We start from the raw sequence: 14,627 nt of genomic DNA on the forward strand, positions 1-14,627 counted from the left end.
TGTGGGCTATGTATAGTGACTTTCTTCCCCAAAGCACAGCATGGGTAGAAGGAGTAATTTTATAGTGGAGAAACTTGACAAACGCCACCTGAGCCAGGTTAACATGATCAGTGATAAGTCACGTTGATGGCACATAATCTTGGTATGATGATAAGAATGGCACTTTTCACCTCTGTAGTCTTCCTCCCCAAATCCATAATCTCAGTTGGGAGAAGAACATCAGACAAATCCAGACAGAGGGCATTCTACTAAATACCTGACCAGTACCCATCAAAACTGTCAAGGTCATCAAAAATAAGAAGTCTGAGATGGGGCGCCTGGGTGGCTCAGTCGGTTAAGCGTCCGACTTGGGCTCAGGTCGTGATCTCGCAGTCTGTGAGTTCAAGCCCCGCGTCAGGCTCTGTGCTGACAGCTCAAAGCCTGGAGCCTGTTTCAGATTCTGTGTCTCCCTCTCTCTCTGACCCTCCCCCGTTCATGCTCTGTCTCTCTCTGTCTCAAAAATAAATAAAGGTTAAAAAAAATTTTTTTTAATAAATAAAAAAAAAAAAATAAATAAATAAATAAATAAATAAATAAATAAATAAGAAGTCTGAGAAACTGTGACAGTCTACAGGAGCCTTAAGAGACATGATAAGTAAATGCAATGTGGTGTTCTGGATGCGACCATGAGACAGAAAAAGGATGTCAGTAAAAATAAGGAAATATGAATAAAGTATAGAGTTCAGGCATTATAATGTATTAATATTGGTTCACTACTTATGACAAATGTGTCACACTAACTACATTACTAATGGGGAAACCTGGTGCAGGCTATATGGAACACTGTTCTACCTTAGCAACTTTTCCGTAACTATAAAACTATTCTAAGATTAAGTTTTACTTAAAATAAAAAAGAAAGCAAAGACTAAATTTTAAAAGAATACTATTTCTCATAATTAAAAATAGGGTTCCTAATAATAAGGTAACTTGAATTAAAGAAAACAGTTGGGGAAATATTAGTAATGACCGAGGCAATATACAAAATGCTAAAATGCATAGCATCCCTAATTTATGCTGGGATGAACAAGGTTCTCTTGGGAAAATGAAAGTATCGGGAATTAAAATATACATATTTGAAATGTTAATATCTTCAAATTTTGTAGTGACTTAACACCAAGAATTTATCTCAAATTTAGTAACAAGTAAAATGAGAAGATTTCCCTCTTACCATTAGCTGCCGCCAGAAAGGATTTGTTACTGCCCCGAGCCTTATTGGTCAAGTCTTCAGTTATGTCCATGTGTCGGTGGATTTCTTCACGCATTTCTTCCAGAATTTTGCAGAGTTCTGCTTCCCAGTAATCTTTATCTAGACAGTCAATTAATTCTGCAAGTTGGACCTTTGTGCTGTAGTACCAAATTTTCTTCTCATTTTCATTTTCTGTATCTTCTTCTCTGTTTAAAAGAACAAAAACACTTTCTATGTTAGCTATAATGGCACTGATCTGACAGCTGCCATCTACGCAATGAAAAGTTAAAATATGTAACACAAACTGTACGTTTTAAGGTGTTCAGTATATCTGCTCATAAAAACTCCCCTCCGGTCTCATTCAAACTCGGGTTACTTTTGTTCTAGTTGAGCAATCTCGAAGTATTTGGATTTCCTAGCCCATAGCAGCTTATGATAGAATAATCTGTGGGGCCTCTGGGTGGCTCAGTTGTCGGTTAAGTATCCGACTCTTGATTTCAGCTCAGGTCATTATCTCACAGTTATGAGATTGAGCCCTGCATTAGGCTCCACACTGGGCATGGAGCCTGCTTGGGATTCTCTCTCCCTCCTCCCCCCTCCCCTGCCCGCCCTCTCTCTCTCTCTCTCTCTCAAAAAAAAAAAAAAAAAAAAAAAAGGAAAAAAAATAATCTGTAATAGTGGGGAGAGAGGAATTAGTATAGCAGCAGAGAAAGGTATCTAAAAATATGACACACAGAAACAGAATCTCAAGGGGCACCTGGTTGGCTCAGTGGAAGGAGCATGCAACTCTTCATCTTGGGGTCATGAGTTCGAGCCCCACAGAGCATGTAAAAATTACTTACATAAATAAAACTTGAAAAGGGAGAAAAAAGAAACAGGACCTCAAAATTCAAAGTGTGGGAGTGCTCGGTGGAGGAGTCTTGGTTCTACTTCAGTCGACTCTGATATCACTCTAACCACACGAATGAAATTTTAACCAGAAATATTTAAACTATACTCAGAGCAGGTTGACACTACAATCCAGTTTAGAACATTTCCATCAACATGGTATAAATGCTCTGCCAAATTCTGGTCCTTGAAGAGTGATCTCAATGAGCAATAATGTCTCGTGTCTCTTCCCTTCTTATGGCCCAAGTTCAAAATGGGGAGAAGAGGAGCAGCCCCCAGCCCTGCCTACATCTCTCCAAAGGTCCCACCCACTTGTAACGGAGGTGTAGACTCCAGCAGGGATGGCCACTAACTACAAACCCAAGGCAAATTCAGGCCTACGACGGGACTATGAGAAATACATGCGATGATATTCTCTCGTTCGAAAGGAGTCCAGGAGCATGTGTGAGGTACCTGCCGAGAGTTTAACTTTCCTGTCTACTCAACAGCAAACTCACAAAGCTGAAAGAACTAGGCTTCAAGAAAGACTTGGCTTTAGGGGCGCCTGGGTGGCTCAGATGGTTGAGCATCTGACTTCGGCTCAGTTCGTGATTTCACGATCTGTGTGTTCGAGCCCCACGTGGGGCTCTGTGCTGACAGCTCAGAGCCTGGAGCCTGCTTCGGGTTCTGTGTCTTCCTCTTCTCTGCCCCTCCCTCCCTCTCAAAAATAAACATTAAAAAAAAAATTTTTTTTTAAAGAAAGATCTGGCTTTAAAATGGGTTCAGGCATTTATGAGATATGCAACCATGAAAAAGACACCACCTCTCTGAGCCTCATCTAGCTGCTAAAATGGGAATGACAGTATCTATTTTCAGGGTCAGCAATAAGAATTAGAGGTGTTATAATAAGGCACAGATTGTAGTACCCAGGCACATTGTTAGTAATCAATAAATATAAAATATGATTACTACTATTAAGGTAGCAAATAAATAAAAATTGAGCAGGATTCCAGGAATGAATCCTCCAGTATTTCTAAAGAAAGAAGGGACATATCAAGTCATGGATAAATAAATGGATATCGAAATTATCAAAACTTTTCAAACATGAACAGAAAAAAAAAGAAAGAGCAAAGCGAGATAGCATTTAAGTTTTATTTAAGGAATCTCTACCCCCAACCTGGGGCTCGAACTCATAGCCCTGAGATGGAGTCACATGCTCTTCCAACGGAACCAGCCAAGCACCCCCTGCTTTGCTCTTTAAAATCAGCATCTGCTGGGGCGCCTGGGTGGCGCAGTCGGTTAAGCGTCCGACTTCAGCCAGGTCACGATCTCGCGGTCCGTGAGTTCGAGCCCCGCGTCAGGCTCTGGGCTGATGGCTCGGAGCCTGGAGCCTGTTTCCGATTCTGTGTCTCCCTCTCTCTCTGCCCCTCCCCCGTTCATGCTCTGTCTCTCTCTGTCCCAAAAATAAATAAAAAATGTTGGAAAAAAAAAAAAAAAATTAAAATCAGCATCTGCTAACATATGAAATTAGTATATTGCTCTGTTAGAAGCTTTCTAAAAAATTGCTGAAAATCATTTTTTTTTAATCTGCTCTATAAGGGTATTTTTACTGACTTCTTATGACTGAGTGATGACAACAATCTTATCCCAATTTACAATGTTAAAGATGTCAGAGTCCTCTAATCAAAAAGACTAATAAAATGCTTTCAAAAGGCAATACTGTATCAAAATTCTAATTAAGTGACAATATCAAATCAGAAAGTACTTAGCTTTGACTGAGCGTAAGAGTTATAGGACAGCCTGATTATTATCTAAAATATCAATCTTAAGGATTTCACTGTTATAAAGATGTTAAATTCTTTCTTTTACAATGTGCTTTATCCTCTTTATTCAGAAATATCTACCAATCTCAATGAAACAAGAGAAACATTCTGTATAAAAACATTTTGGAGTTAGAAAACATAATTTACAAGCATAAGATTTCAACATGAAAACGGGGTTCTATGGGAACCAATTTAATTAAACGGACATTCTATTTTTTCAAGTAACTCACATACTACTGAAAAGGTTCCTAATAGCTGACTTAATCCATATAGACACCTGCATAATTTCCATTTAAACAAAGAATAATTTCAATTTTTATCTTAAGTTTCATCTTAAAGGAGAACTCACTACTTCATATATAGCAGTCCGTTCTGGATTGGAATTGCCCTTTTAGAAAGTTCTTCCTTTTAATGACATGACACAAATCTAGTATTTCTGCCAATTAGGCCTGGTTCTGCCTGCTGGAGTTATGTGAAATAAAACTAACATATCCTCCACACACAGTCCTTCAAATCTTTTACTTCAAATCTTTCACATCTGTAATTTTGCTGTTTTTTCTCTTCAGGCCAAACATGCTCAAATACTTTAATCATTCTTTTTTTTTTTTTTTTTTTTAAGTTTATTTTGAGAGACAGCACGCGTGGGGGAGGGGCAGAAAGAGAGGAAGAGACAGAGAATCTCAAGCACTGTCAGCATGGTGTCCAATGTGGGGCTCGAACTCATGAACCATGAGATACTGACCTGAGCCAAGACCAAGAGTCAGACGCTTAACTGAGCCACCCAGGTGCCCTTAGTCATTCTTTACAGCACATTTTCCAGTCTTCACTCCCCTGATTTTCTTCCCTTAAATGTCCCTCTACAAATGTGGTGCCCAGTAACTTTTTTATTCTGCTCATCAAAGGTAATACACAACACTGACAACTTTTTTCTTCTTGAAGCTGTAGAAGGATAAATTTGTTAAAAGCATAAAGTAACAAAACAGAGTGAACAATAACTGCTAATGTTTTCAAAGAAAAGCTGTTCTGCTTTTGTTTTTTTTTTAAAGCAATGTCTGTGCCCAAGGAGGGTCTCAAACTCAACCCTGAGATCAAGAGTCACATGTTCTACTGACTGAGCCAGCCAGGCACCTTGTGAAAAGTTGTCCCAATGCTTTTTTTATTGTTTTATTTTCATTTTTTTATTTTATTTTATTTTATTTTTTATTTTATTATTTTTTTCGTTTCCACACCCAACATAGGGCTTGAACTCACAACCCTGAGATCACAAGTCACATGCTCTACTGACTGAGCCAGCCAGATGCCCCGCCAAGTTGTCCCAATACTTGCGGACTTGGGCACACATTGTCAGAGTTTATATCATCAAAATTATTTGTTTTAATTATAAAAGTGACAAAAGCTTTCCTATATAAATATACACTGATGTGTATGTATATTTAGTTTGGGGGTCAGAATGTGGTTTCTATTGACGCTCTGTCCCTACAGTGCCTACAATGTTCCTTCTGCACACCCAAACTGGCCTGGCTTTCCTAAAGACACTAATCAGCTCAAAGGAGCTCACAGGGTGGCAGGGAAGACAGGTTGGAATGAAACCGTCTGCCAAAAGCATAATTAAGAGCAAACATAAATATTACAGGTCTCCATGTTAAAGTCTGTTTGGCTTTCACTCAGGCAAGACAAGGAGGAGGTTAAGACTAACAATAAGTCTCAAGTTTCATTTTTAAACAAACCCACAGAAACTAAGAGTAAGGAACAGTAGTAGTGGGTTGAATAGCATCCTTCCAAAATTTATGTCCATCCGAAACCTTAGAAGGTGACCTTATTTGGAAACAGGGTCTTTGCAGATACAATGTGATTAAATCTGGTATCCTTGTAAGTGGAAGAGAAGACACAGGGACACACAGGAAAGGTGATGTGAAGGTGCGGGCAGAGATTCGCATGATCCATCTGCCTATAGGCCGAGAAATGTCAAGGACAGCCAGGGACCACTAGAGCTTGGAACAGTCTCCCTCAGAGTCTCCAGAAAGAACCAGTCCTGCTGACACTGAGGTTTCAGACTTGTGGCTTCACAACTGTGAGAGACCCAAATTCCTGTTGTGTGAAGCAACTCCGTGTATGGTGATTTGTTACGGCAACCCTAGGAAACTCAACTTTCGGTACAGGGGAAATGGAGCCCTCTGACAAACACCTAAGAATGGGAACATGGCTTTGGAACTGGGTGATGGGGAAAGGCTGGAGGAATTTGGAGATACTGGATGGAAAAGGCTTCGGCTTCCTTGAAGAGACAGAGGTAAGCAGAGATTGGAATTATGTTGCTCACGAGCCAAGGAACACTTGAGCCACTAGAAGCTGGAAAAGGCAAGAATGGATTCTTTCCTAGGGCCTCCAAAGGGAACACGGCCCCACTGCCACCCTGAGTTTAAACTTCCAGCTGGCACAACTGCCAGAGAATAAACTTCTGCCACCCAGTTTGTGGTACTTGGTTATAGCAGCCGCAGGAAACCAACCCAGCTAGGGATTTAGCAGTTAAAGCACCAGCGAGGTCAGGCAGTCCGAGCAGATCAGGAGCACACATTCTGGAGCCAGAATACCTGGGACTGAATCCTGATTCTGCTACTTACGACTAGTTGTGCGACACTGAATACATTATTTAACCTCTCTGTGCCTCAACTTCTGTCTGAAAAATGGGGTGGCAATACTTCTATCAAAATGTTGTCGTGAAGACTGAGTTCAAACACATAAAACACTTAGAACGCTGCCAGTGTCGACTGGGTATAATAATGCAGAGTTGCTACTATTTTCTTCATCTTATGAAGTATGTGATACCTACCTTAAAACGAAAATTACAAGTGGGATGGGTGTTTAAAAAAATAAATAAAGGAGGGGCGCCTGGGTGACTCAGTCAGTTGAGCATCTGACTTGCTTTTGACTCAAGTCATGATCTCGCAGTTCGCGGGTTCAAGCCCCAAGTCGGGCTCTGCACTGACAGTGCAGAGCCTGCTTGGGATTCTCACTCCCTCCCTCTCTCTCTCTCTCTGCCCTTCTCCCACTCATGCTCTCTCTCTCAAAAATAAAAAACTTAAACTTTAAAAAAAAAAATCTTTCAAGGTGCAAGAGGGAAAGAGGTTCAGGGAAAGAAAGCCCTAGGAAAGGGCATATATAGGCCAAGACTTGAGAATAGGCCAAAAGATTTCTGGATGTTTTAGTTTGATATTTATTTATTTATTTATTGGGGGGGGGGGGCAGGTAATGGGAAGCAAGAGAATTAAATGTCCGAAATTAGGGAACTGTGAACTTTCTGTTAAGAGCAAATGGAGGAATCTGAACTTTCTGTTAAGAGCAAATGGAAGTAACTGAAAGGTTTTTTCAACCTGAGGGAGAAAGAGACCTGATCCAAATTGCTGAAATCATCCAGCTGTGGAACAGAGACTAGCACTGGGTAGTGGGGAGTTACACACAGGGGTAACTACTAAAGGAGTCCAATCCAGATGATGTTGGCTTATGTTATGATAAGGGCAGCAAGAACGGAGAAAATCAGATTTAGAATTTAAGGAGTAATTAAAAGGTATAATAAACAATACAAGACAAAAGCCTATTCCTGAGTTTCTTGCTTGAGCAGCTGGTGCAATGGTGATCCCATTTACTACAGATAGGATCAATGGGTGAAGGGTAGGTAATGCGGGGGAAGTGACGAGTTCAGTTTTGGACATGTTGTGTTTGAGGTGCCTGCTGTGTGAACGTGTCCAGGAGACTGCGGGATATACAGAACTGGACACGGCCAGAAGGCTTACCGATGCAGGTTTGATGGCATTAAGCTAGCAAGGAAATAGGCGGCTTACAAGCTAGAACGGGGAGGTATGGGTGCAAAGCAATATAGGTTTAAAATTATAATTTAGTACATTTGAAAGTGAAAAAAAGTTGTTAAGTATATTTATTTATTTAAGTAATCTCCACCCCCAACGTGGGGCTCTAACTCACAACCCCGAGATCAAGAGTTGCATGTTCCTCCGACTAAGCAGGGCCAGGTGCCCCCAAAAAACAGTTTTACTTTTTTTAAAGTTTACTTATTTATTTTTGAAAGACAGAGAGAAAGAACATGTGCACAAGCAGGGGAGGGGCAGAGAGAGAGAATCCCAAGCAGGCTCTGGGCCTATAGGAAAGATAGCACTGCAATTAAAAATTGGTTCACTTCCCCAGACTTTGCTTTAGGTATGCCCCCCTTGGGCAATAAGTCCACTGATTTATCATTTTAACCGTCCAGGGAGAGTATATACCAAATCTCCACATACTGTCAACTGAATAATTCACATGGTTTCAAGTTTCACCAGGCGTCCACATATAATCTACCACAAGAGGGCATCACACTGAAATTGTCTTATTTTAATCTAACTTTTAAAGAGATGTAAAATTTACTCAAATTATTGACAAGGAACACTTAAATTATCACTAACAATAATATTTAAAGTTTTGTATTTGACTTGGGGCACCTGGGGGCCCGAAAGCGGGCTCGAACTCGCAAACTGTGAGATCATGACCAGAGCTGAAACAAAAGTTGGGTGCTTAACCAACTGAGCCACCCAGGTGTCCAGGATTTTATTACTTTTTTTTTTTTTCATAATTACTCCTATCTTAGAGGTTTTTTTAATGTTTATTTCTGAGAGAGAGAGAGAGAGGGCATGTGCGAGTGCACGTGAGCAGGCGCAGGCATGAGCAGGGGAGGGGCAAAGAGGGGAGACGGACAGAGGATCTGAGGTGGGCTCTGGGCTGACAGCAGCAAGCCGGATGCAGGGGCTCAAACTCAGGAACTGTGAGATCATGACCCGAGCTCAAGTGAGACGCTCAACTGAGTGAACCACCCAGGTGCGTGCCCCTTATTACTTTTTTAAAGGAGGAAGATTCTAAGAACAAAAGAGCTCTTAGAAAATAAAAATATGATAGTAAGAAAAAATCTAAATAGTAGGGCTGAAAGACTAAGATAGGGAAATCTTCCAGAAAAACTGAACAACACACATATATACTCACTCCCTCCCTCCCTCCCTCCCTCCCACCCCAAAGAAGAAAAAAGACAAAGAGGAAAACTGGAGGAAAAAGGTAAGAAAATCAGAAGACCAAAACAGGAAGACCAGTGTTCAACAAAATAATAGCACAAGATAAATACAACAGGGAAAAGGAGAGGAGGAAGTTCTCAAGACAAGTTCTCAACTGAAGGACTCAACTGCCAGATTTGAAAGTGCCCACCAAACACCCGGCGGATAAAAAAAGGACTCATACGAGGCCATATCACTCTAAAACCGCAAAACGCTACAAGCAAAGAGAAGATTCTAAGCTTCCAGGTAAGTCCCGACAGGTCACATACAAAGAATCAACGAACAGATTCAGATTTCTCAACAGCAACACTGCAAGACGACGACTGCCCAGAACTGAGGACCTGTTTACTCTGTACCATCTTCGTAAGTGAAGGGGGGGCCTGGCCGGGACGCTTCCCTCTACCTGGCGAGGCCTGCCCAGGCGCTGAGGAAGTTCCTGCTTATCTTCTCCAAGCCCTGCTCGATGTTCCTTTCAGCCCACCACTGGTTTTATAAGATCTGACCTAATTCTGAGAGCTGCAAGAAGGCTGTGAAGACTTCAGAAGCTGAAAATACAAAGCAGCCCACTCCCTCCGATCGTATTTCTACAAGACGTCAAAACCAAGTCCATACTCCGACCCTGCCCGACACGTGACCGAGGTAAATGCTCTGCTTTCCCAGACGGTCTCCTGTGCTTCCCCCTGACCTGCCTGGAAGAGCCTCTTGAAAACCCTCAGAAAAACAGAAGTCAGGCTGCGACCATGAGTCTGGAGAGCTTCTCTCCTCCTCCTGGGAGACAATGATGACAAAACCGATCTTTCCTCAGACGGCTGGTTTGTTCTTGCCGGTCCATTTTACGTACGGATGCAGCGAAACCGAAACGAGAGGAAAATCCTAACACCAAAATAAGGGTGGAGATCGCCTCACGATAGGCTGCAGGGATGCAGGGAATAAAGTCAGGGAAGGGCCCCCCGTGGCATCTGCCTTGTAACAGTCTATCTCCCATCCCAGGCAATTAATACCCTGGGTGTGTAATTTGCACGTTTTCGTACACTCTTCTTTCCCTACAACTTAAAAAGCTGTTTTAAGGTACGTATTCCTTCAAGTCAGAAACTACTTAACTACGTAACTCGTTATTCGATCACAAAGGTTTATATTCCATCAGCGGCCGAGCTCGGTTTTCTCAGTCAGGAAGGAAACTGGCTCGATTTTAAACACACACAAAAATTAAGACCGTCACACTTACATTATGAGTCTCCGGTTTAGGAACCAGTATTTCCTTCGACTTCGGTCATATCCAATAGGTTCGTGTCGAATGTACGGTTTGTTTTTTTGGATTTCGGCGACACAGTCGGTCACACCAGGCACCTTATGCGCTACGCAGACTTCACACTGCCACTCGTCCTCCGGCACCTCCTCGAGAGGCGGCTTCACACATTCCAAATGGTACACAGCCGAACACGTCTCGCAGCAAAGCAAATCCCCAAGTTTGTGGCAAACCCGACAGTGATCGTCATACTGGATCACCCCTTCAGACATCAACTCCTCCCGCGCGATATTCGTGGTAAGAAACTGATCGACTAAGAACTGCAGAACCTTGATCTTGTTCTCTACTGGTCCATAGGGATAGTCCTCTGCTTCTTGGTAAGGAAGAACGTGATGGTACTCCTTATCGCTCTCACAGTACACCCGCAGCACCTCCGGCCACGTCATCCCGTCGATGAAATAGAGCGTGGAGTTAACGCTGTCTTTCAGATCAGCAGGCCCAAAGGTAGTATTGGAAGTGTCCTCTTCGCGCAAAACCGCTTTCAAGAGCACGACGTGCATTTCCGCCATAAGCGTGCACTGCTCCTGACTCACCAGAGCCGCGCAGAAGTCCTCAAAGCGAAAAGGAGACAACCTTAGAACGGTGCCAAAGTTCCGCAGTACCTCATAAATGGCAATGACATTCATTATATGCTCATTAGGCACCATTAAATCCTCAGAGGACTTGGGAAATTCAAGGGGCGGGATGTCTTTTTCTTCCAATATCGGAGAACGAGGCCGATGTACTCTCGGTTTTCGCCTACCTGCAAATAAAGAAATGGCATCATTACAAATCAATCCGTCATTTCTGCAAACTACGGTTCTCTAGCTTTTCCCTGTCTGGACATACACCTCAAAAAACAGATAAGCACACTCCGATTTTTCTAATAACTGTCAAGTTAAAACAGGATCAAGAAGCAATGATTCAACTCTAGTTTTTAAGTCAAAAAACATCCGAACTTAAAGTTTTCCCATTATATCAAAAACTAGAAGTAAAAAAAAAAACAAAAAACACAAATTTAATCGTAATCACCTCTCAATTATCTAGAGGGGGTAGGTGGTTTCCAGGTAACTATGGTCAAAAGTAACAGTGCACTCGTGAAAGATCTGTAAAGAACATAAATGAGAAAAAAACATCCCCATGTGAGGTAACAGGCACAAGAGAGCTCACACTGTGTCAGCTGTGATACAGAAACGGCTCTCGACAAACAGGAAGTTCTCTGGTATAGCACCCCTTCTCCTCTGCCAGAAATGCTTCCTGAGAGCCACGTATCGGAGAGTTCCACAGTGCAACACAAAGTTAGGGCCGAGACAGAAAGGCAGAAGAAAGGAAGAAGTAAAAAGAGAAGAAAAAAGGGAGGCTCACCTAGCAAACAGACACAGATTGTATGCATTTTTTAGCAGTGGGTTAAGCAACTGTAGGTACCTGTTATGAGATGTGATGTCCAGGAATATATATGTATATATATAAATGTATCAATATACAGCGCATTTGAGAGCTTAGTTTGTACCAAGCATATAGGAGCTCATCTAATTTTCTGAATGAATCTGTGAGGGATTTTAATAAGCCCTACTGTATAATAAGAAAACTTGTTGAGGGGCACCTGGGAGGCTCTGTCGGTTGAGGGTCCGACTCTTCATCGAGGCTCAGGTCATGATCCCAGGGTCGTGGGATCGAGCCCCACACTGGGCTCCAAGCTGAGCATGAAGCCTACTTAAAATATTCTCTCTCTCTCTCTCTCTCTCTCTGTCCCTCCCTCCCTTCACCCCTCCCCCTGCTTGCACTTGTTCTAAAAATAAATTTTAAAAAGAAAACTTGTTGAAACAAGTGTCTCCTAAACAGCTGTGCCTATATTATTTTTTTATTATTACTTCCAATGATGTTTACAGAATAGGAAAAGTATTTTTAAATATCAGAAACAATTTTAACAAGATAAGTTAACCTTAATTCACTGCTGTACAATTAGCTTCTATCAACCATGATTTAGGGCTACTGGTAACCTCTGAACTGCCTGCCCCCTCCCCCATTCCAGAGACCTCCTCACTTTGAGCTTAGTCTCATAACTAAAAGGGTATAGGGTGTCAGGAGAAAAAAGCATGCTAAAGAATATAAAAGGTGAAGATATTTTAATTTATCCAATGCACACCCAATATTCATTCATTGAAAAGATTTTCCAAATAAAAATGTATCCATTACTTTCTGCAGAAAAAAAGTCCAAAGGATCACCCTGGGCCAGACACTGTTGGTGAGCCTACATCTCGGCAAACTTCACGAAAGGGGTACCATCTACACAGATGCACTTTTCACAGATTCGATTAAATCCCAGAATCACCGTGATAATAAGCACCATGATGGGTAACCCAGCCCATTTTAGTGCCTCCTGGAAATTATCTGGGCTTCGTCTGTATAAATATAAATGAGAGAGAGGAGTAAAAGGGAAGGCTGAACCTAGAGGGATTCCCTCAAATGAGAGAAGAAACAACAAGTCCGCAAGCGAGACAAAACTGCTTACAGACCCGGTCTCTGCATTCCCTCAGCTGTTTATGCAAGACACTGTCAAAGAGCATCCAAGTAAAGAATTCCAGAAGGAAGGCTGGAAAGCAGTTCTGGGACCAGAATGTAGAGTCTTTAGGAGTCTGTAGAGTACTTTATTCCGGCAGTGATGAGGGTTACCAGGTTTTTTAAGCAGGGCAGGGACAAGGGTACACTGTTCCAGAAAGACTTCTCTGGCTTCACTGAACAGAAGGAACAGGACAAGGAGGAAGAGACCAGAGACAGGGCATGTTCTGCAATGAAGCAGAAGATAAAGACCTGGATTCAGAGTCTGGCTGTGAGAATAACAACAAAAAGATGGATCCAAGTGACTTATGGAGAAAGAAACCAACTGGTGTGGAATATACCACCACCTTGAGATTTAACTCTGTATTTACCATTACGTTCAAAAGCTTATTCTAATCTCCCCAGGCTCTTCTGAATTCATGTAGCCTTCTGTGAACCATGTTACCTCATATTATATTACCTTTTCATGGTATCTACTCCATCTCCCCAGCTGAACACCCAACTCTTTTTTTTTTCCTTTAAGTTTATTTATTTTTGAGAGAGGGAGAGTAAGAGTGCACAGGCCGGGGAGGGGCAGAGAGAGAAAGGAAGACAACAATCCGAAACAGGCTCTTGGCTCGGAGCCGTCAGCACAGAGTCCGACGTGGGGCTCAAACCCACCAACCGTGAGATGACCTAAATCGATGTTGGGCGCTTAACCTACCGAGCCGCCCAGAATTTGGCATATTTCTTTCATTAGCAGTATTTTCCCAGCATCATTCGCTTTTGAGAATTTCCCTTCCCCACGCCGTGATTGTGATGGGGCCCCAGTCACAGTATGGCATGGAGATATGACCCAGGGCAGGCCAGCAAGACTCTCCTTGGGATTTTATATTCAGATGAGAAGTGCTCTGAAGCCCCTTCTCTCCATGAATGAGGCCAGAGCTGTCCATGGCTAAGTCATCTCTACTTCCCTCATGGAAGAAGGGAGTAAAGATGATGGACAAAAGCAGAAGCGACATGTAAGTACTAACAATTCTTGAGTCCTTGGTGGAACCTATCCTTCGGATTTCCCAGTTACGGAAACCAAAACCATTTCCCTCGTGCGTAAGTGAACATGTTTGTCTTCGGTCACTTGCAAACGAGAATACTTAAAGTATCTGACACTGTATATACAGCAGGCTTTTTATAATGAGAAACACAATAAATTACTGAAGACTATCAATGAAAGCAGTTAATGTTAAAAAAAAAAACAAACTGCTGATAAGAATCTATTTTAAAGCAGTAACAGAAGTATTATCTAAATTAATTTAATGTCTAATTTTAAAGCATCAGCTTTCATACATTCTGAAAGACTTTGGATAACCATTGCATAGATCTGAATTTTAACGGATTATATAACTTCATATTATTAATCAGCTAAAGTTGGGGCACCTGGGTGGCTCCGTCTGTTAATGTCCAACCCTTGATTTCGGCTCAGGTCATGATACCAGGGTTGTGGGATGAAGCCCCACATCGGGTTCCCGGCTGAGTGTGGAGGCTGAGTGTGGAGGCTGCTCGAGGTTCTCTCTCCCTCTGCCCCTCCCCCAGGCTTGCCTTCCCTCTCTCCCTCCCTCCCCACTCCTTCCTTTCTCTCTCAAACTTAAAAAGATTCTCTGCCCCTCCCCCACTCTCTCTCTCTAAAAAAAAAAAAAAAAAGCTAAAGTCTGTTCATTTTCTGTTGGTTTTAGAAATAAAAGGAAAAAAGGCAAAAAAAAAAAAAAGGCCCATAAGTTCTATATTCTATACATCTAGCTGGAAACCAC

At 42.1% G+C, this 14,627-nt stretch overlaps 1 protein-coding gene across 13 annotated transcripts in view; it reads right to left on the reverse strand.

The window, feature by feature from the left end:
• The window catches only part of BPTF (bromodomain PHD finger transcription factor), a 148,046-nt gene that overhangs the window by 97,807 nt on the left and 35,612 nt on the right, over positions 1–14,627 (reverse strand). For all 13 annotated transcript variants that reach the window (XM_042915788.1, XM_042915785.1, XM_042915784.1 and 10 more), the window contains exons 2-3: positions 10,225–11,047; positions 1,208–1,431 (exon numbers count right to left, since the gene is read on the reverse strand). In XM_042915788.1, the coding sequence (XP_042771722.1) occupies positions 1,208–1,431; positions 10,225–11,047 (1,047 nt within the window). The remainder of the gene's footprint in view (positions 1–1,207; positions 1,432–10,224; positions 11,048–14,627) is intronic.

Source organism: Panthera leo, chromosome E1 (assembly GCF_018350215.1).
Source record: "Panthera leo isolate Ple1 chromosome E1, P.leo_Ple1_pat1.1, whole genome shotgun sequence".
NCBI lineage: Eukaryota > Metazoa > Chordata > Mammalia > Carnivora > Felidae > Panthera > Panthera leo.